This window comes from Fulmarus glacialis, unplaced genomic scaffold (genome assembly GCF_000690835.1).
Source record: "Fulmarus glacialis isolate BGI_N327 unplaced genomic scaffold, ASM69083v1 scaffold6458, whole genome shotgun sequence".
In the NCBI taxonomy this organism is placed as follows: domain Eukaryota; kingdom Metazoa; phylum Chordata; class Aves; order Procellariiformes; family Procellariidae; genus Fulmarus; species Fulmarus glacialis.
The window spans coordinates 187,227-211,259 of NW_009231538.1; the positions used below are offsets into that span (position 1 = coordinate 187,227).

The window sequence follows — 24,033 nt, forward strand, 5'->3', positions numbered from 1 at the left end:
TGAGCGCGCGTGGGGGGGGGGGGGGGGTGGGGAGGAGTGAGTGAGCGGCTGCGTGGTATTTGGCTCCCTGCCAGGTTAAACCATGACACTGGTCTTCTTACAAAAGGGAGCACGTCAAACAAAAGAGACAGTGCTGCTCAGAGGACAATGCTTCCAAAATAACATCTGGGCTGAGACCTCTACAAGAGAGTTAAGTGCAAGTTAAGGCTGTCAGGTAAGCCCTGTCACAATGTCAATGTGAAATGGAGACTAAATCCCAGCAGGTATCCCCAAAAGCAACACACCTCCATAGATACCTGAAGAGTCACCTGCTTTACACATTCTTAAGAAAAACATCCCTAATACTTAATTGCATCCTTACTAATTTCTAAGTAAAAAGAACAATCACAACGAGAATGTTTTGAAAAGGGGAAGACTCGTTCTACTTCTACAACACCTGTTCATCATTCTCACAACACCAATTCATTTAGCCTGAATCACCACTATAGTCCTGCCTGCTGAAATCACCCGCTGTAACTCTGATCCTGTAACCACTTTGGTGACAGCAGGATCCCTCTGAAGAGGACACTAAACAGATGCAGTCAAACACATATACTAAGCAGACAAACTTCATACCCTTCCACTGTACCAGCCAGGGTCAATGTCATTTCTCCAAAGATGAAGTTAAAGGATAACGGGACAAGGTTTCCAGTGACATATATGGGAGGAGGATTTGTCCTTAAATTCCAGAGACTGCATGACTCCAACACAGTTTGGAGCAATGTAAGCTACTCCAAGAATCACTAACACTTTGCAAAGATTAAATATATTTTAGGCCCATAAGGGGTCTGCACCAAATATTCTTGTAAGAAATATTTCATGAACTCCCTAGGAAACCTCATTTCATGTATAAAACACAGTATTGTCTCCAAGTCTACAGCACTGCAAAAAAGTAATACATAATTTACTGATACAGAGCAATTTCAATTGGAAAAAGAAATAGTTTGTCATTTTTAAAGACCTTATAAGCATTTCCTGGGGCAAAACCAAATACAAATCCATCAGTGGGTAATGCCTCCTCAATATGTGTGTAACTTATACAGCTGTTAATATTGATTTGTAGGAAAGGTTTAAGAGGTTGATATGCTATGGAAAGAGAACTGCAGCAAACGTTGCACTAAGTTTCCAAAATGATTTATCACCTGCTGAAGCAACTCAGTTGCTTTGACCAGAAAGCACCATGAGATCTACCTCAGTTTAACTCATTTGGTTTTACTGCCAGGATCGAGCACCATGGGTGTCTACAGGGATTGCAATAAGTACCGCTTTCCAACCAAAAGCTCAGATTCAGCGCATTGCTGATATTAGTTCCTACTATATTTCCAACAGTCAGTACGCTTAGGTTGCTGAATGAGGCTGCTGGTCATTAGCTACATGCCACTGAATGCCACCGATTTTTTACGATACTACAGGACTTCAACCTAGATCGGTAAAAATGAATACTGTAACAGCAGTCATATGAGCCTGATTTTGAAGCTGGTTACAACTAGCGGCACTTACATGAGCACCACCTGCGAAAGCAGTAAGGAAAGGCACCGGAGAGCAGGAAAGGGGACCTGGCTCTCGTACGCCCACCTTTGCATGGTGTGGTCAGACATGTCTGCCTTGGCACAGTATGTGAGCCAGAGACGCCTGTTCTGAGCAATTCCTCCAGTCGGTTTCCTATTGCTTATAGTATCCACATAGACACTAAATTTCCATATAAAAACACTATTACAGTGCAATACAATAATTTTGCAATTAGCTCGTAGCATTAATGTAAGAGTCACTGCATCTTACATACGCACCCTATGCAGTGCCCCAAAGCCTTACCTTTGGGTAATCTAACGCACATTCAGCAATCCAGGCCTATTCCCTTGTTTCCACGCTACAGTCCCAGCCCATCTCTCTGAAATTGCCTCACAGATGCCTGGCAGCAGAGCTCCTCCTCTCCTCGCTGCCCTTCTCTCACCGGTCTTCCCTGACACTCACTTGATCCTCACAAAAACTCATCAGCGCCCACCCAGTGCCCTCAGTCTTCCCAACCCACCCATAACACCCTCCTATTTTGGGCCGCCCTGGTGCCGCGCTCGCTGCCGATCCTGCTGAGGGAGGAAGGAACATCCCCCCCTTCTGCCGGCAGCCATCTGCTGCCTCCTCCCTCGCAGGAAGGCTGCCGGCGCCCCAGGGCACCCGGCGCCTCTCCTGCCCTCTCTGCCGCAGCACCTGTGTCACACCTGCAGCTTTGAAGTGAAATAAATGACAAGTAGCTGCTGTCACAGTGATACGCGTGCACACGCAAGCGCATGCAGGCAGTCCCCCTCCCCGCTTTGAGTTTCCCCCAAACCTCCTCTCCCTTTCTGTCAGAGACGCCCTGAAAACCCCCCATCCTCAGACGCAGTGGAACGCCAGTGGACACCTGGCCACCTTCCCCTTCATTTCTTACCTGTTGACCGTTTCTTGGGGGACTTGAGGCTCCTCATCCGGCCCGGCGACGACATCCCGCTTTCGCTCATGGAGTCGTGTGCTGAGGAGGCGCTGCCAGTGGCCTCGCTGTCCCGAATCATGCTCTCATAGCCGCTACTGCCCCCGCTGTGGTAAAACAGAGCCGTCCTCCCCATGGCTGGTGGCAGCTCCCCGCTTAGGACATGCCCACTGCTGTACCGCTGAGGCCGCCGGGGTGCCGTTATCTTGCTGTATGGAGACGGCAGCACCGGGATTTGCGACTTCTCGTCACTGAGGTTAATGCCGCTGTCGTTTCCACTGTCGGAGTCGGTAGAGCCTCGGAAGTGGCCCACCTTGGCAGAGCCACCCGACACCAGCTCATTCACGCGGCTGTTGGCTGCCCTCATGGCCTGCTTGGTCCCCATAATGGTCCCTCGGCCAGGTTTGCTGCTGACGGGCTGCATGGAGCGGGGGGCCACCTTCCCACCAGGGGCCATGACAGAGCCCTTCCCTGCGGGCTGTGCCAGGGACTTCACAGAAGAACTGAGAGACTTTGACCCGCTGGCAGAGAGGCCCCGGTTTTTATTTCCGTTCACTTGCACCTTCTGGTTAGCTGTGGGTTTTGCCTGGCTGTTTTTACCAGGCACAGAGGCAGTGAAGGGCAGTGGTAAACCCACACTGGAGGCAACAGGGGGGACCCCCAGCCTTGGGACGGAGCGCCCTGCCCGGCTGTTGCTGGCGCTCCCATTCTCCCTCACCACGCTTGCTTTGGATCCGACTGACGTCAGGCTGTCGCACCTCTCCAGGGACATGTGGCTCCCGTAACGGTGCACAGCTTCGCTCTTCGACGTCTTCACCTTTAAGCTGGATGTCATCTTGGGCAAAGAGTGGTCGCCCTTCAGGTTAATTTTGCTGCTGGCACTTTCGCTGAAGTAAGACCCAGCTTTCAACCGCAAATCTGCTTCATCTTCAGCCTTTGGCGTGGCAGCTCTGGCCAAGTCCAAGCCGGAGGCTTTTCCCCCACCATTACCCAGACCAACAGGTTTCTGCTCCAGGCTCGATTTGCGTACAGGAGGTGTTGGAGGTGTTGGCCCACCTGGCCTGGGCAACATGGTTGACTTCTGTGGTGCGCTCTTCTTTCCCAGTGACGATTTCAAGCTGCCAGCAGCCAAGGGAGCATCCGAATTCCCTCGAGTCACGGCCTCCGACAAAGTACTGTTAGCGTGCGACACTGGCATCACTCCCAGCGTGGTGGCTCCTCTCTTCAGCTGTGGCATCTTCATCACAACTTCTGACTTCTTTGCAGCTCCACTGGAGGATTTGCAGGCCATTTCGCAACCATCCACAACCCTCTGCGAACAGGCGAGCATAGTCTGCGACTTCGTTGGCCTGGATGCTGCGCCAAAATACTGGGCAGCTTTTCCTGGCTGCTTCTCAGTACCAAATGCATGAGATTTTGGAGACAGCAGTGAGTCTGCAGGTTTTGTTTCCAACTGATAATCGGTGCGCAACAGCCAGGGATCTTCAAATATACCATGTGGATTCTGCAGCTCTTTATAGCTGAGGACAGTATTATTGTGGATTGGAGACGAGGTAGTTTTTGTTTTCCTAGGAAGACTAGAATGTATTGTTTCTATCACAGGCATATCACGAGAATTACTAAATTTTATTTTTATGGGCTGATCAGTGACACAAAAAGCACTTTTTATCTGAGATGCTTTGGTAGTTTCAGAGGTTTGAGGGCTTTTGCTGATGCCTGAGGACAGCTTGCTGGAACTCAAGCTCTCACTCTCCAGTTCAGAGAAGCAAAATCCACTGTCATTCAGAGCGCTTTTCAGGGGGACGGATAAATGGGATGAATCCAAGTTGAAGGGCTCCTCGGACTTATTACAGCTGTAAGATGACTGTGCGACAAAACTGTCACTAGACTGGGCTCCATCACTTTCGATTGTACAGATGCTGACTTCACTAAGCCATGAACTGATGGAGGAACGTCTGCTGCTGGTAAAGGGATCCTTAGCAAAGGGCACAACAATATCAATATTTACACCAGTAGAAGTCTCCTGTGAGGTATAAGCATCAAACTCATCATTTATGCTGCTGATAATACTGACCGGCCTTGAACCCGATGCAAGGGCCTGAAGGGAGCAGTCGCTGTTAAAGCTAATGATACTGGATGGTCTTCCATTATCCATAATCCCACTAATGGATAGTTCTTCCACCACAGTGAAAACAAGCTCATCCTCTCCGTTCAGCTCAACAGGCTGCTGCAAAGTCACTGTGGTGGTTAGTATATCCCGATCAAAACATTTCCCTCTGAATGCTGACCTGAAGCTGTGTACCTCTATCGCACCTGACTGATTCTGGGCGTTGCTACCAACCAGGAACGTGCTTCCTATGGGGTTTTGCTCAGGTTTGTTTCCCATCTGCTTGCTCATTCCCACAGGAGGAGTCCGAACTGCATTGCTATTGTCCAGCTCCAAATTCTCAGCTTTGGAGCTCGGTACATGTTCTTTCTGCTGTGGAGGTGGAGGTGCTGGGCTTGGCAATGGTCTCTTAACATACAAGGGCTTTTCCTTAATAACACATTCAGCTGTGGCCTTATTCTGCTCCAGATTCCTTGAAGGGCTACACCTTGAGGACTGCAGGGAATCGGTGATTGTCTCTCTCTCTCCCTCCAGTATCGAGTCTATTATTTTGTTGTCAGCTCTGCTCTGCGGCTTGGAAAGCTCTGTTTTCAAATGAGGTGTGCTCTTTTCATGACAACTGCCATTGCCACCCCTTGGCACAACAGCCTGGAAAGGAAGGTTATGTCCTTTTTTGGGAGATGCAGTTTCTTGTGGAACTGGTTTCTTAAATCCTCCAGAAGGAGAAGATATTTTTTCCTTTATCAGCTTAGACTGTGTATTTTCTGTACCTCCAGAGACTGGACTACAATTGGACACAACAGAGATTTCTCCACAAGCAAATTTCATGGGTTCCTCACTTCCATCAATGCACTCTAACCTTTCTTGCAGTTCAGCAAAAGTGTTGCATTTAAAATGGTCCTTGTCAGAACTCCTACCAATAGCAGAACTGTCTTTACTTCTCTTCTTGTTTAGGGATGGGATTATGGGAACAAACTCTGGAGGACCTTCATTATCTGTCAATTCCCTGTCAGACAAAGCTGCACCATTGGGACCAACATAGATGACAGTATCACAAGACTGTTCACTGCTGGAGGAATAATCAGGATCACTAGATATACTCAGGACAGGAAGGTCAGGGTCAAGGGCAACAGTTCGTGGGTGGAACGGTCGCAAATGGGGCGGTCTTCGGACATGTCCTTCTTCACATGAACTCTCTCCTCCAGACGAACTGGATGCATACTGCAAATGATCAGTAAGGGAAAAGTTATTAATATAAATTGATATATATAAGTATATATATGTGTACATATAATGGAGTAAAAGGTCAGGTCTGCTATATACTCTGTGCTTTGTGTATACTATCACAACTATATCTAGTGGGAAAATATTAGAGTATGAATTAAAATAATAAATACTGTATTTGGAGTAATACAACAATCACACCTTTTCAGATAATTTCCGTTAAATATTATGCATTGTCTTTCTCCTCAACAGTTTTCTGTTCCTTCCTTATTGGTTTTTAATTAATACAAATAGGAGCTTTTGAGATAGTTCCATATATAAGCAAAGAAAAAATACATGTTTGGAACAAAAAGAAGGGAATTTCAGGATTAAGGATTGGGGGTGGGATGATGGCTCAGTGCCAAGTCATTTATCAGTTCCTCTCCTGAGCTTTTATGCATTTTGTATTACTTCTTACCGCCAAGAAATCCCATGTTCCCCCACCGAGAGGTTAGGAAAACTCATTTTCAAATGAATTAATTTCTGCTTGTTTGTGAACCAACCTTGGATTTCTTCTTCCTCATTCGGTGGATTCGCGATGCAAGCTGAATGGTGGTGAGAGTTTCTGCATAATTGGCTGGGGAGTCAGAAATATGCGCAATCATAGTAGTTCTGCAGTTGATGTTCCCAAGTGATTCCCTCAACAACATTGTCAACTTGTTGTCCCTGAGTAACAAATGAGAACACTAGGATGGTTTAAAGAAATCACGATCATTTTTTGCAGATTTTTACACCACAAGCTGTGCTTTCACTGTCATAGGATATATGCATGTATGGTACATGTAGATAAGAAACATGCTCCTATTATTTGACCACACTTAAAATTTGTCTAAATGTACACATACAAAGATAGCAATATTTTAATTATTTATCTACGTGCGTATTTGCTGTATGATAAGTCATTTTATTTGTTACTGAGACAATTGTAAAACAAATGATTGTTTTAATTATCTCAGGTTTAGCTCATATTACCCAAAAAGCTCATCAGTGCTGTATTTTTATCTGAGCAGGCTTAGTACCTGGATAGCTAAGCTCTGTGAGCTCTCTGCAAACTATTTTGATAATAAGAAAAAAGTAAGTCAACAGAAATGGTAAGAAATCTCTAAACAAATATAACAATGTTAGATATCAGAAATATATTAGCAGTGCCACCCCAACTAATCTAGTTTCCATTCTGCCTGCTGTGCTCTGCTCTGACAGCAAATGGGAAGCAGAATTTCCCTCTGAAGGCTTTCCTGATGATGCGAGTCCTCCACCATGGACAGCAAAGCTGACAAGACAGGTGACATTTTGTCCTACCTAGTCTCCAAAACATCTCTCCCCAGGAAGCTTCTTCCTATCGCCCCCCTGAGCTGGCCCAACATGTGGGAACTACCGTCATGTCTGCTCACTAAACCATGGTAGGTGACAAGGTTGAGGATCTGCCCTTCCCTATTCTAACCCATCCATCCTCTACTCCATCCACAAACGTAGCACTAGCCTGAGGAAATTATCTTTCTGCCTAATACAGAAAGAAAGAACACCTGTTTGAGATGCAGCACTAGATAAATATGTGAAATGACATGATTGATAACAACGGCACAAAGTTATAATGCAAGAAGACAAACAGCAATTAAATTTAAGAACTGAAGGCCAAGTTCTGGTAGGGGTGTTTACAATGTGGCTGTTGTCTTTAAGCTGGGCTCCCCACGGGTGTGTTTGACGTAATATTATTGTCAAGTACACTCCACAAAGGAACATACCTAAATGTTTGTTTCTGCTAAACAAATGTGCAACATGGTGGCCTTCTTTTTTTTAATTGAAAAGATGTATCATTCAAAAAGGCATACAGAAATAACAACCTTTGATGACCATACTTGATAAACTCTCTAGTATTTTCTGAAATTTCAACACAATTTTTAAATTTGGAAAAAGGAGAGAAAATCCTATGAAATTTTGATGAAATTGTTCACTAATATCCAGCTGGCTGAGATCGGTCTAAATTCCAAACCCAGGAAACAAAGAGGAGATAGAAGGAAAGAAAACATTTTGGCCATTTTCCCCTGCTTTTTTCAACAATCAAACCCTCCCCAATATTTCACCCAACTTAAGTATATACCAATATGCATATAATTTTTGGCCATGTAATTAAAAAATTCGTGTTACTACGTGACATTTTAAAAGTTGTGTGTATGTATATATATGTATAGACAGATAAGACAAATAGATATATGTATCTCTAATATAGAAGTGACCTTAAAAGAAGACAGATCCCTCTCTGACAGAACTTCCTTTAACTCCATCTTAGGTAAAGAGTAAATTGTTAATGCAAATCATTGCTAAGGTAACACCAGCCACACATTTAAGATAATGCAGACAATAATTCACTTACTTATATGGCACATGCTTAGCACCATTAATTAAGGCCAAAATTACATTGCCCAGGGCAGAGAGAGACAGACACAGAGAGCCTCCTCCATCTCGGCTCTTGCTCAGCACTTTTTCACAGCTCCCTAGATCAATGAGATGCAAACGGCTGCGTCCTCCAGACACTAAAACAAAAAGGGGAAAAACAGTTGTACATCACGTTCTTGCATGGATTCAAGCCAAAGTTGGTATTCACAATGTATTCAAATGAGGAAAATAACGAATACAGCATGGGATAATGACCAAATTAAATATTAATAGTAAGGAAACCAGATATTAGCCACAGCTACCAAAATTAAAAATGACTTGACTGGCCTGAGGGTTCACCTCATTTTTTCTTTTTAAGTTTATTGCAAATTATTGTTTAAACTAACCCAAAACCACGTCATTTAAAAATAAACAGTATGGTAAGAAGATTCATACTTCCTCCTTTGCCACTCTTCTCCATGCGATACTGGTATATGTGAAGAGTAAAGAGCATATGTGAATTCCTCCTATCTTCTTCCTCGCATTCAGGTTTGCTGGTACTTCTGGCAGCAATTGCAGCATCAAGGAAAAAGGCAGCTTTCTCTGCTGTCGGGGCCCTTAGCTCACTTTGGTTTTGAAGCTTGAATATAAACAAGAAAATGACTAATTAGCACAAGGGCATTTTTTTTTATTATTTTTTGCTGAACTGGCTATATCTCTAGGGCACTAAAAGAAACAAATATGTACACCATGGGAGAAGGGCTTATAAATTAAAAGTAATAGATTTTTTTTACTGTCTTAAAAGTTGTCATAATTGTTGTCAGATAAAAGGAAATAAAAAGCAGACAAAAGTCAGGCTCAGAAAAATCTGTGTTGTGATATCCTTTATACCTGGGTTCCACATATTGGATCTTCTCTCAGATAAACCCCGGGAGACTGGCCATCCTGAAGGCTGCCAGTGGCTACTTCAGCTAACAAATCCTTAAGGTTTTCATCTTTGCCACTGATCTCCACAGCAGATACTCTAATAGAGAAACGAGTCCCAGTTTTTTCTTTACGTTCATTGATTAATTTGAAGAGCCAAGAAATTGCACAAGGGATGATACCAAGGCTTTGTGTGGAGTTATCTTTCCCAATCATGGTAAAAGATTTTCCTAGAATGAAAAGACAAACATGAACTTAATTCACCTTTCTTGTACAAGACAGTGTCTCTTCATATCACCACTGTACACTACATGCAATGCCATGTGCTGCACAGATAATGGGAAAGAACAGATGCAAAAATGCCAAGTATTTAATTATTAATTCATTACTATTTACTCAATTAGTTTTGAAATTTTTGTAACTCAGACCCACAGAAAATTAACGTTAAAAACATCTCTGATCTTTTGATTTTCATCACAATGCACCTATATAAACTTGCTCTTGAACAAGCTAATCTGATGTTACGTTTTACCTTTTCAAATTAAAACTTACAATCCCAGTGTAGAAATAAACCATGATAAGTTTGCAAAGCTAATTAAAAAGAAATTCTAATCTATTCATATACTCCAGGTTTATTGTTCCAGGAGCTGACAGCATGTAATTACCAGACTGACATAGTAATTAACTGTAACGAATTTGGGAGCTCACCAAGCTTGACATGACCAAAGCAAAATATGCAACCATCTGCACCATTCACAACAGACTGGATTACTTCTGCTACTGTTCCAGAGCATACCTCAGCCTGAAAGAAAGATTGGAGACAAATAAGTAAAAGAGCATATACTGCTATGGTTTTTACTATTCCTCTGTAATGAAATGAATGACTCAATATTTTTGAGGTACAATATTCTCCCCATTTTTATGGCATCAGTCCTATTATTTTAGTAACTATGCTATCTTAAAAAATAATAAAATATGCTACTACAGCCTAAAATAGTTCTCAATTCTATTAAACCAATTCTCTTGGAATATTGATTCTATGACTAATGTAGCAAACTGAATGCTACCCAACCAGGCTTCCTGCTGGTATAATAGCTTAGCCAAGGCTATTCAGCAATAGTAGCAACCCCACTGAAATTAAGCTACTCAAGAGTGCGCACAGGAATTAAAAAGACATTTATATCAGAGAAAATGCGTTAAGATCCCTGAATAAGATTTCATAGTATCACATTTTCCTCTTCCAGGGGAAACATCATCATCAATAAAGAGAACTTGCTAAAATATTTGAGTGTACTAAAACCAGTTTATCCAGTGAAGGTCAGTGAAGCTTTCAAATATACAATAAGATGATCTATTAAGTACGGCAACTGGGGGCAGGGGAGAGGGTTGGTGTAAATATGTTACTACAGAGAAATGATAAGGCTCTGTTTGCAGGTGCATGGCAGCAAGCTTGCCTCGAGCAACGACGCCTGCACAGAAGTGGCTGCGCTGGCCGATGTCACCCAGAAACACCACAAACAGGCCACCCAACAGGCCTGCCACAAGGACCTGAAAGAGCCTAGTCCAAACCAGGGGTCAACAACCTGAAGGACAGGTGCCAAAACCGGCAGAGAAGCAGTCTGTGACCGGCCACCTTGCAGCAGGGCTGGCAACACAAGTAAGAAAAAGCCACTTCCAGTTCTGGACTAATGTTGAGATCACTGTTGCGTATTTCTGCACTAAGATGCCATTTGAGCTTATGCAGAATCTTAAAACCAGCCTCCTGGCATGGTTACCATGGCTTTAAGCACTGATCTGTGTGGAAGGTTATTCTCCATCTTTAGTGCTTGGCTAGAACTTGGACCTAATACATAGTTTCATACTTCTAGTTTGGGACCCAAAAAATTAAACAAAATCCTAGGAGAAGATCTGAGGTGGGATTCTGAACTAGATCTTGTCATGTTTTCTCAACATTAATATACCATTTTCACCTTGGATGTTTTGTGGTTTATTTTTCTTTCGTCAAACCCTAATTTTTTTCAGGCAGTTCAAACTTGAAGTAGTTCTTCATACTCTGCTTATTTTTTTTCCTCTTTTTAAAATTGTTCTAGGATTTTTTTTCTGAACCCAAGATTTTTCCCAGAAGGACATTTCAGGTATCCAATCACCAAATACACTGCAGCCCACAATCCTCTCAAATACCAGCCATCCTATCTGTGTCTCAAATTTCAGGTCTGGGGCTACTACCGTACAAATACACCCTTTTGCAGGGCAAGAGAAAGGCATGCACCATTAGCACCATCAAGATAAAATGATCAGTCAAAAACACAGTATAAACAAACTGGAAAAGGCAACGAAAATATAAAAGCTCCCTAGCTGTTTCAGTATAGCAATCCCACAGGGTTAGCTGTATCTCTTCTAACAACAGCTTTTAGTTTAACGTTAAGCACATGTTCATTTACCATTGAAAGCAGTGGGGAAGGACTTTATTTCAGTGACATCAAATGGGTTAAAACCTAACTGGATGGAAAAGTGAATTTCAAATTGGCTGTGTGTCCTTCTCTAACAGGAGAAAATGCAGGAAGATAATTTAGTCGGCAAATCCATCTCCCCAGCTATTACTCCTTAATTTTACATCTCGACTAAACTAAAAATGTAAGAATTTACCCACTTATCTGTTAATTACCTTGGGTTTTCCAGGCATTAAGGCAATTCATTCAAATAAAATTCCCCAGAAACAGAAAGAATTCTTAAGGCAATCAAATGCAGTGGCCATGAGAAGACTCAGGAGGTTTATGCGAGTGACTCCAGTACCTGTGAAGCATCCTGGGGGAAAACCGCATCAAAGGCAAACATCTTCGGGACAGCAACGACGCCCCTCCTGTGACCTGCATTGGAAGGCCCACTTGCTGCTGGATCATAAAATGTGATTTGCTTTTTTCGCGGGTCTACCTTTAAGAAGGACATGGATTCGGATGTTTCATGTGCTCCTTGAGAGGGACAAATCCTTACCATCACTTTCACCTGCAAGAATTCAGAAGAAAGCGACAATTTGAGTTCCCAGCTACAGATAAACACATGCAAAGCATTCCTCCCAAACCCACTCCCCCTTGCATGACACGTTCATTTGTAATATTTAGGTGTGTCAGAACAACCGTGGGATAAAACCAGAGCCAGATTTTCCACCCTGGGGTCTTCACTGAACTAGCTTTTAAAGGTACACTTTGTCCCTTCAGTTGACTCTGTTCCAGTTTTACCATTTCAATTTATAAATGTCTGATCTGCAGGTATAATCCACTGTAGGTGTAATACCATGCCTAAAGAAAAGGAAACTAGTCTCCGACCTTTCAAGTACTTAATGTGACTGAAAGCACAAACCGATCCATTCTGAAAATCAGTCTGAATAACACAAGGCTCAAACAGCTAGTGCATTCAAACTGAACTAAATCTAGAAACTTTCAATTCCTGGTTCACATTCTTCTAATAAAAAGGTGCTTCTCTTATAGCCTTCCCAGGCAGACGCCTTTATGCTGTCATTGCTAGGCTCATCGGTGGGTAGTTGCAGATTCAATGGGAAAGAAGGGAAGAAAAAAAAGCATTAAAAGGTCAAAAAGCTTGAAAAGAAACCACTCACAAAGTACATTTCTATTGCAGCATTGCAAATGCCAATTTCCTACACTTTTTTTATTTAATGGCATTTTAAGACAGCATTTTTAGAGAGCTCAGACATGTTGGCTGTGATTTCCGAAGCAGCTTATGGGAGCCAAGTGACTGGGTCTCACTAAAGTTCAGCAAAGGCTGCACACCTGCTTCTTTTAAGCTTCCTGGAAATCATACTTCTACTCTGAAAAACTGTGAAATATTGCCTCACACCCATTTACGACCATTTATCCTTATGAAATGCTCCCAGGTCAGAACCAGCGTGTTTTATACACCTTGCACTGAAGTAAATGACTATTACAGGCGCAGTGAATCATTTTGCTGATCTTCAATTCTGCACTGCCCAGCAGATCAAACTTAAGAGAAAAGCAATGCTCAGCCCTAGTGACTTTCCATGGCCAATATGAAATGTTTCAATAGCAAGCTAAACCGCAGTATTTTCTCCTTCTCCAACTACCAGACAACGTTCACAGCACCAGTGTTAAACCTCTAGTTTCACTGGGTGAAGAGCCTCCATGGCTGTAATGCACCACAGCCAGCAGAGCTGGAACAATTTACACCCATACTCTCCAGAGCACCCATCAGGAGCTTCAGCTTCTGCAGTGCAACTACTGACCCACAAAACACCCACTCCTTTTACAGCACTTGCACCTGATTTGGAAGGGGAGTGACAGATAGCAACTCCTCTGCTGCAAATCACCAGTTGAACCCTCCAAACACAGAGCACGCAGTCGCTTGCTGATCTGAGTCAGGCTCACCTCTAGCCCTGAGCTGGATGTTGCAGGGGGAAGCCGGGTTGGAAAGCATCCATCTCTGATAAAGAATGATCCTCCTTTTCAGTAACTTTTTGTTGCTAAATTTAACCTTAAATCTGCCAGAACAATTTGGCTTCTATTTACTATGTTCTGAGAACATTATTTTATTAAAATGGTGCGCACTTATTACACTGACACATTCTTTGTGTCTTTACAAAAAAAATGTGCTTTGCAGTCAGCATTTCCCCATCATTCCTCTGTCCAGATAAATAATGGCAAACGAAGAACCAAAGCTGAAAAACTGCTTCAGCAAAGCACAACATGGGAAATGCAGGCAATGAGCAGAGACCGGAGCAGGCTGAGCCACCCTCTAGGACTGCCCATACACCAGACAAGATGGCAAGGTGATGGCATACACACATGCACCCAGTGGGTGCAAGCGAAATGTAGTGTCCAAGCCAGGATGATCCACAGCAGGCGGGTGGGTGCAGCAGTAAGCACCATGCTGAACCTGTCCCTGGGGAGCGTGAGTAATTTGAAGATTTCATTTAGGTGCTCAACTGTTTCATTTTTCCACCTCCTACTTTCTGTGGGGGCTAAGCTGCACACAGGCATCCCTGCACAGTTACTCAAGCATCCTCACAGAAAATATTTTCCAGAAAGCGGCTATAAAAGCTTTTCCCCAACATTTTTTCCAAACAAAGAGGTTAAGAAACAACCAATTCCTCCAGTAAACACTGCAGGAGACTCCACCAGAGGTAGCAGCAAATTCTTCCACCTATAGGCTCAAGCAGTGCCCCGATTTCAACACTTTTCTTTCCCCTTTCATAGTGATATGAATATGAAAATAAGCGAACCTTAGAATAAATGAAACAGCTGTTTCAAAAGCAAAGTGCATCAGAGGTGATACACTCAAGGCTGTTTCCCCATAAAAGCTCCATGAAGCCAGCTTTGTGTATTAGCCTGCTAGCTCAACCTTGACATGCTACCAAGGTGCTCAGAAAAACAACCTCCCTCAGGAAGAAAAAAAAAACCTAACACCTAAATATATATATAAATACAAATACCCACTTCAGGGTCACTTGATTAAAATGAATAAGATAAGAGGAAAATTGGTTTGCTCCTGACCTAAACAGGAAGTTACCTCCATCAGAGCGTTGTTCCCTCTAAAACAAAGATGGCTTCACCCCCAGAAAAACCTTGTGTGTCAAATCAGCTTTTTGAGACCACCTTTCTGAAGCAGAAAGACACTAAAATAGCTTCCCATAATGGACCAGATCCCAAACTTAACAGGCCTCAAGGGTCTTCATTTTCAGAGTGGAAGTGAGCTTTCATGGGAGGGGGAAGAGAAAAGCAGCTTGAGGGAGTTCCTCTTTTAGTATTTTGTGTATAAAAGCTGATTTGCAGAGTAGAAAAAAACTGATTTCAAATTCAGTTTCTCCGCCCATTAAATCTATCTATAAGTGATGCCTACCAGAAATTGTAGGGTTATGATATGTCACACTCATTCACGATGCTGAGCCAGACTCTGACTTCACTCAGAAATGAAGCGGAAATGCTCATGAAAGTACCAACAAGCACAAAGATTACTGAAACATATCCCTTTGCAACAGCAAAAACGTAAGTGCAGGCAGATCCCGGGTGCATGCATACGCCTCTAAGTACATAAAAGAAAGGTTTGCTGTTATAGCATTTGTTCTTCTTACACTTCTTGCCCTCCTGTGTTTCAGGACCAATCTTAAGTGGCAGGTTTATATTCTCAGCTCTGAAGTTCATCCCAGTACTCTTGTGGGATGAGTACTGCAGAAAAAGCAGCGTACTAAGAGCCAGCATGGTTCCTGCCTTAAGGATCAACTTAACTGCATCTTCTCCTGGGTTTCGTTATCTAGTTCTCATACAAAAGGCATGCTCGCCTGTAGAGATAGCAACATGCAGTGCAGGAAACCATCCAGACACAAGGGCTTGCAGTGAGAAGAGAATTCAAGAAAACATGGGAACCTGCAAATTTTAAAGTAACTTTGGCCCATAACTGGGGAGCATAGCAATACTACTGCACTGCACTCTAATGCTTTTATGTGCTTATGAAAAAGAATTACTAAAATTAAGTGCAATAACATTAATTTCAGGCCCACAAAGGATCACAGCCTCTGTGGGCACTTACTCAACAACATGGCCCGCTTTGGTGGTCAGTTCCAACTGCAGCAATACCAGCTACTGGTAACACTTGCACAAAGCAAAGAAAACACAAGATAAGGAATTTAGAGGAGAATGAATGAAGAAACGGAAGAATAAGACAGGTCTGAAAGAATAACAATGGGATTGGGAAAAAAAAAGAGCTAAAAGGAATGGGAGGGAGGGGCAAGAGGAGAGAAAGAACACAAAAAAGGAAAGGCAATACAAACACGGTGATTCCAGAAAAGTCATTTCAGGGTCCGGGCATCTCTGCCCTGACCACTTTTAGATTCCTTAAGGAGAGCTAAGATGGCATATCCTTCCTGTTATGGGGGTGACCCTTCCTGCTAGAACTGCGGATTTTTAGTAACTCCTATTTTTTCCCCGCTTTTGTGTATTTCTTCTTCAATGTCACAGAAAGATGCAGAGTAAGAAAAAGAATTACAAGTGAAAGTTTATCAAGGATACAAGGATTTGTACATAGGCATTCATACAGGCATTAAATATTGGATAGAGGCTCCATTTTAATGAGGATGTCGACAGAAAAAGAGGATAGGTTTGTATTTGAGTTCAATTTCTGCAAATAAAAATAAAAGAAACACAAACATCACACTACATGCACATTTTTCTCAGTGCCTGAAGACAAACTAAATCATGCAAACCACCGAAGTATCTCATTCATTAACTGACTCTAATCTGGTGGGTTTTGTACACTGGGGGTTAACACTCAGCTGCTGAACTTTCCAAACTCATGTTTCTGCAGGAATCAGGAGGTCAGCAAAACTGCTGAAGGAAACCCTATTAAAATCAAAAGTGTTTGGGAAAAGAAGATGGCAAATACATCCTGAATATGCCACTTAAAGATAAAGAATTTAAAAAGTAAATAAACAAGCACATAATTTGGAAAAGCCTTAGAAACGGGTGGCATACGGTCAGAGGCCTACCCACCCAGCACAACAATGGGAGTAATTTTAACCTTCACTTGCAAGGATGGGAGAGAGATTCATAGCAATCAAGAAATTGTTGTTGTGGGGTTTTTTTTAAAAGTTTATCTGTCTGTCAGCCTACAGTGGAAGTCGGAGAAAAGAAAGGCTATAAAAGCAAACATCTGCAAGGTAGAATTCATTTGCTCCAGGTACGTAAGGGCAAATCCAATGGATGGATGCTGTAGCATAAAAACAAAAGTCATACCGCAGTTTTATGTGTGCATAAAGAATTTCAAAGGAGACAAACTGGCAAAGGGCAAATTTCTGAACAAAATGAGAGGGGGGGAAAAAAGTTCCCTGTGTGGAGGGCAATGGCTATGTGGAAGACTGTGGGGCTAAACCCCATACAGTTTTAGAAACATCTGATGAGACCACTAGAGAACCACAGAACCATATAGTACACTCAAATATCAGTAATTTGTTGGCGCCCTGAGCCAAAACTCTAGACCTTGACTTCTTGGACCCTTATAAAAGTCAAATATAGATGTATATTTAACAATTCTGACCTAAACAATGAAACATCTCAGAAACTGAGGGATGTACATCCTGGCTGGTACCTGCCCTTCCTCTTCTTACAACCCTCCTCTTCCATTGCTACTGTCTACCCCGTTTCACACCTAAGGGTCACAAGGAGAGACCTTCTGCCCCATCGCCACATGGCAGTCGCTGTTCCCATGCTGTGACATCCTCCAGGAGTGCCATCCCCACGTGCCCCCTTTGTGCGGACTCATGATTTCCAGACCTCCCCCTGCACAATGAACCAGCTGGAGTTGAGGAGAACAGGACGAGGGAGTCACAGCAACCAAAATGATGGGCTGGCTGCAGGACTGGTCAAATAGCACAAAACGTTAAGCATATGTCAGTGTCAGAAAGCAGGTTTGGAAAAAGCAAGAGAGACCAAAAAGCCATGAAATCCAAATTTCAAAGCAACTCTCTGACATGAATGTGAGACTGATGGCCAGAGGCAAGCTAGCAGTTTTGTCTAATACAGCCCATATATTTTGGATATGCTGAATTGAATGGAGCTTCGGCAAAGCCACCCATCAACGAACACAAAACTCCTCCAAGACCAGTGAAGCATGCGTCGTCCCAGAAGAAATCATGTCCAAGGCTGAATTTGTGGAGAAAAGAGCCAGTGATAACAGAGGAAATAACACAATCCTACACAATTTTAGACAGAAACAGCCCGGAGATTGAGAGAGTCAGGTTCACATTGATTATTACCCCGTAATCAAAAGAGATGGAAGGGCTATCAACTCTGAGACCAGACGACAGGGAAGGATAGTCTCACACTTAAAGAGCCAGATGATTTGGATTCTGTTCCTAAGACTATCAAGGACCTCTAGTATAAGTTTTAGACAATAATACAAAAAAATACTATATATATATCTCTCTCAGAAAGTTGGTCATTCATCTTTCAGTGGAGTGAAGGGTGCCAAATACTCTATGTGGTTTAATTTGGGGCAGACGTGCAGACAGAGAAGACTCCACTAATTCACTAAGTAATGACTAGACTCCATGGCATTTTGAATGCTGAGGAAATTAAGACCCTGACCCAGCCAAGTATGTCAGCACAGGCATAACTGTAACATATGGTACCTCCTTTGAAATCAATGGACGTGCAGTGTTCATGTGTTTATAGTGATGCTTTGTTAGCATTTGATGCTTATACAGTTGTCAAGTTTCAAATTAGACAGAATGAGAAGGAAAAAATAGAAGGAATTAATTAAAAAGCATGTAAAATTTTAAAATACATGCACTCAAGCCTTTTTTACTAAAATAAATTCTGACTTTATCTGTCTGTATTTTGGGAAAGTGCTGGCACTATACTGGAATCCATTCTAAAAATGCTGGTCATATTCTGCGTTACAGCAGTATCATAATCCGTAAATGAACAAGCAATTTTGTCTTTAGCAATAAATGTCTTTATATCAAATTTGAATGGACACTAAATATTCCCTGGAAACACACATCCTAGACAGGCATCGTGCAGCCAGGAAGTTAATTTTGTCCAGTGTTCACAAAATGGCGTATTACAGCAGGTTAATTAAATAACTACGTTTAGACATCCACCATTCTGAATTAAGATTTCTCAGCAAGAAATTACAAAGAATTCACATGCAGTTGAATAAAGACCATTTTCCAATGAAATAACTTATTTTTCAACTACAGTGTAAATCAAATTACAAAAGTCCTAGTTCAGAGCCAATATTTTTCATGGATTTAATTGTAACTGACAGATATATAACCCTTGCTAAATTGGTTTACTGTGGGTAGTTCTTACAAGCCTATCATATACTGCCACTACCAATGGATGGCAAATTTATATGCAAAATTGCCATGCTAGCATAGACCATCTAGCTCCCCTGGGAGAACCTAAAAAAAAAAAAAAAAAAAAAAAAAAAACCTCTTGAAAAAAAAAAAAAAAAAAAAAAAAAAAAAATCACTTCTGTATTGTACTCTATTAAAGAAGAATTGATTTTCTACTCTCAGGAGACATGAAGAAAACTATTTCATTACAAAGTAGAAGGAATTGTGTATTTTTATCTAATTTTTCCACATTTTTGTTTAAGCACTTCAAGGCATTTCAGCAGGGATGTATGTACCTTGGATGATACAGGACTACATACATGGATAGAAGAGTACTTAGTATGATACATGATTTATATCAGAAATAACACTCTAGTCATTAGGAAATAAGCAGCAATAAAGATGACAAAATTAAGTACCTATTTGTTATCCATCATCAAACCATCATAAGAACCAGTGAATGGGACATACAGCACACTTAAGAAAACCCTGCATGATCAGTAAATCATATTAGCAGTACCTTAGCTATGGCTTGGTAAAGTATAAATGAAAGTAAATGACTAAAACACATAAATGGAGACCAGTGTGTATATACCTGTCCAAGAAACACGTCTGACAACTCAGGTTCTCTTTAAATGCGCCACTTCAATTGTCTCACATGGGAGGATTCTGTCATTCTAACATAAAAAATTGACAGGATCCTTGGAAGAGACAAGCACTTAAAGTTGCTGTTGTAAGTGATGCAGTATTATAAAGAATGAGCTGAATAGAACCCCAGAAAAAACATTTTGCATGAAAAAGGCTTCCTACCATGCTAAAGAAAAATAGCAAATTAGAATGCTACACAGCAGCCACTGTAAAAAGGATGTCTTTTTTAATACCACAATATGATAAATTATCTTAAGTAGCACATTAATGTCAGAAATTGAGCATAATCTAACTTCTTTCCAGTGACAATATTAAATGGCTTTCAGACGTCTTTCCTACTATTCTGACATTAAATTTAATAACACCCAGAGAGACCACAAAAATGATTCCGTTACAAGAATCATACTGTACTGGATCATTGCCTTTTAAGTAGGATTCAGCTAAATGATTTGGACTATGATGTTTTTGGCACATTCAAGAGAAAGGTATCAAATTTGCTACATAACATTTATCAGTAGTGAGCAAAATTCCTTTCAGCATCCAGTTTGCTTTGGTAGTGGGATTTTCCTTTGTGCATGAGAGTTTGATTATTGTTGATTATATGAAAAACCGGTCCCAGATAGACCTACAGTTCTAATTTTTTTTTTTTTTTTTTTTTAAAAAACTTTTCCCTGCTTGGTATTCCTGAACATGGACAAACCCTGCAAGCAGCTGTAAGAGAGTATAACATTTTGCACTCCTAGTAAAGAAAATTAAGCAAAAGGCTTAATTAAAGATTTGTATCGCAGGACAAGTCCACACACTAAAAAAAAATAAGGGGAAAAATTGGTATTTGTGAAATGTAAAAGAAATTAATAAGACATTTATTTCCCACCTTCCAAGAGAGTACTTGAAAAAATGAGAAATTATAGATAGAAATTGCAAAAAGATACATATAGGCTCTCTACTGTAGTAAGTCTCTAACAACAAATATATTCAACCATAAAAAGCGATACAGCAATTTCACCACAGCAGAACTCTATGATATGCATCGCGATGATGATGTGAGACTAAGAAGAAATTTAGATCTTGGGCTCAAATAATCAATAACGGAGTTCAAGTGCAAGAACTGGCCATCACTATCTCTTCACATTCCTGCCTCCTCCAGCAGTTCTGATAATGCACAGTTACTGCCTTTGCTATAGTCATACAGCTTACAAAAAGCAAGAATTCAAGCCTCTTCCCTTCCCCAAATGTCCATCGAGGTCACGAGTTCAAGACAAGGTCCCATAACCAGTGACTGGACCTGTCAGCCAGACTGACTAATTCCAATTCCAGTCACTACAGAAACACCCAAGATAGTCCTGATGCTGCCTATGCTCAATTCAATCAGTTCCTTAGAGTCAACTGTCCCTTACCCCAATTCAGAGTAATTCTTACTCATGTGTTTAACTTTGAAACCAATGAAAAGGACTTAATGCATGGAGAAGCTCTCCACTGAATCGGTGCTTTGGCCAAAGGGAATTTCTTTGGCAGCAAAAGCCAATAGTCATGGTAGGGCAGCTTTGAAAGTGCAAATCAAATAAGGAAGTTAAAATTCCAGGTACAGATGTTAATTTGTTTGGTGAGGTCTTTTTTCCAAAGGTTTAGGCTTACTGGGGTCCAACTCTGTACCAGCAGCAAAACACACACAGCTGCTGCTTCTGCATGCTGGAGTCTTAGGATCCAGCTCTTCCCTTGCTCAGCCACAGCAATAGCTCCCCTCTGAGAAGGTAATTTAGAGATATATACATGGAGGAGGAGGGGAAATCTTTATATTTCTTCAGTTGTTACCATCCTCTACTAAACTTCTTTAAAGATATTACCTCAAGGAAGAAGGCGAGTAAAGAAAAAAACATCAATGAGTGACTGTAATTTAAGCATTACGAGCCTGAAAAAGAACATGTATTTATATCACATACTGTTAGAGACCCCCTAAAACTAAAGATGCTTAATCTTCTTGCCTCTTGAACAGTCAATAAAGCATTTCTTTAGAAGTTCAGACTCATGATAACAAACCTAATGCTGTAGCTTCCATGATGGCTGGTAAAATGGGTTATGGTCATGCCTGATTTCGTTACAGCTTATCATTTGTGCATGCATAGTTAGAGCTCCTTTTCTTATTTATATTACCTTGTGTTAATCAATACTAAAGTTCATCTGCCTCTTTATCCACTCAGTAATTTCAGTGTCATGAGATCTTTTTGCAAGACTTCACAGTCACTTTTAGCTTTGGCTGCTCTGAATACGCAGCTTCACCACCTCATCCAAACCATTTAGGAAGACACCGAACAGCATGGATCTCCATATGACACCGCTGCTAAACTTTGCTCCAGTGCAGATCTGCCCTCTTGTTTCCTATCAGTTATTAAACCACTAGAGAATACATGACAGGTTAGGGTTTTTTTAAGAAACCTAGGTCAGCGCACTTGCCAAAAGCTTTTTCAAAATCCAAATACACTCTATCAACCAGACCAACCCCATTCAAATGCTCACTGACTCTTCTACAGAACACTAACATATGTGTTCCACCTGTAAAAGCTCCATCAACTGATCCCTACTATACCATATTAATCCCTGACTGCTAATTTCGACCTTTATTATTGTTTCAACCACTTTGCCTGGTTGCCTGGTCTGAAAGTCAGCCTTACAACACTATACTTCTGGATTCCCTCTGGAGCCCTTTTTTCCCTTTTAGCCCCAAAATGACACCACATTTTCCACATTCTGTTCCTGTGTCTTACAATGTATTGAATACCAGCTAAAAGGCAACCTTGAGCATCGGGGGCGGGGGGGAATGTTAAGAATTACCATCACAGGGGAAATACAGAAAGCCAATGATATTGGTCATTGTAAATGTTTCAACATGTACTTTGCTCTAAGCTTTCAGCAGATTTACAAAAGAAATGGGAATACCTAGAGTGTGTCATTACAGAAAGTAATTAGTCGTTGTACTATTCAGGCCTTACTCACTAGTTCCCTCCTAATATAAACGGTATTTCCGCACAGTTGACACATCATTCACCTCTTCAGTTTTTCATAAAGGGAGCCACATTGCTCCCATTGAAGTATCCTGGACACTTCATGGGTTTCCAGTTTGTTACTCTATTTTTCATTCTCGCATAACTTATACTCTTATCCTTAAATTTTATCTCTTCAGTCCCTTCACAGTAAGAAAAGGCACGTTTCTCTATGGAATCCTGTCCTGCTCTGAAACCATTTGACAAGAAAGGAATTAAAACTTGTCAAGCTATCTGTGCTCAGAGAAATCACCCCCTTGAGGAGAGTAAGGACTGGTCCTCAATGGGTCATTCTCAGCTTAGTAAGGTGAAGTCAGATGGGCATTAGGCAGCCCATCAGCACGGCTACATTCTTACCTGTACAGTAGAAACCAGCAAGGAACCAGTCCTCCACATCATAACTAACCATGAAAGACAAAACAGCAGCAAACTGGGAGGTGAGGAAGGAAAAGGCTGCCCCAGCAGCTGCTTAACCCACAGTAACCACATGGTAATAATAGGGCGAGGGACACCGCTGACCTGGGAATGATCGCACAAACCAAGGAGAGCACCAGCCACAGATGCCACGGTAGGAAAAAGTGACTCCAGAATCCATCACTGATTCTGTCCCCTATGTGTATCTTGTACTTATTATTGGACAGGCTGCAACAAAAAGCCACGGAAAAAGATAACCAGGAGTGTAAAGTAAAAAGCTGTTAGAAGAGGGACTGAAGTTAACAGAGGACTACAGCACATCTGCCAGCATTTGCTGATTGTTCTCTCAATTGCTATCATACTTAAAGCAGTGAGGAAGAAAGGTAATTACTTTATTCCCATCATCCTCATAATGAGATACTAGCTGACTAAATCTTGATTAGCAGAAGCTGGTGAAGAGGAAATTATAATGGAGAATGTTACTGCACAGTGGGCTAAATGCTACCAAAAGCTTCTTGGCATTGCTCAAAGAAGGTGAAACTATCAGTGTTTAGTACTAAAAGAACACCTATATAGGACTGACACTTTTCCTTTGACCACAAGTTCTAAGAATTAGGATACATGAAACTTCATCTGTGCTGACTCATAATTTTTACAAAAAGCTATATTGCTGGAGGTTTTTTCCTATGGGCAAACACTGTAATTTATAAAGTTGCAAAAGAGGAACGGTTTAAGAGAGGTGTTTAATACGTTTAATATTTTAAACTGTGGATCAGAGAAGATGCCTACTCACTTTATTTTTTGAGGAGCATTAAAACTAGTAACTGGCACACCCCATCACCATTTGGATGGTCTAGATTTTAACTCAAGAACTAAAGCACTGATTCAATTAGCAGAGAGC

General features: G+C 41.6%; 1 protein-coding gene across 1 annotated transcript in view; it reads right to left on the reverse strand.

The window, feature by feature from the left end:
• The window catches only part of KIF26A (kinesin family member 26A), a 67,186-nt gene that overhangs the window by 4,915 nt on the left and 38,238 nt on the right, over positions 1 to 24,033 (reverse strand). The window contains exons 5-11 of the mRNA XM_009584618.1: positions 11,964 to 12,173; positions 9,879 to 9,972; positions 9,138 to 9,400; positions 8,703 to 8,886; positions 8,245 to 8,404; positions 6,377 to 6,539; positions 2,465 to 5,831 (exon numbers count right to left, since the gene is read on the reverse strand). Coding sequence (XP_009582913.1) covers positions 2,465 to 5,831; positions 6,377 to 6,539; positions 8,245 to 8,404; positions 8,703 to 8,886; positions 9,138 to 9,400; positions 9,879 to 9,972; positions 11,964 to 12,173 — 4,441 coding nt within the window. The remainder of the gene's footprint in view (positions 1 to 2,464; positions 5,832 to 6,376; positions 6,540 to 8,244; positions 8,405 to 8,702; positions 8,887 to 9,137; positions 9,401 to 9,878; positions 9,973 to 11,963; positions 12,174 to 24,033) is intronic.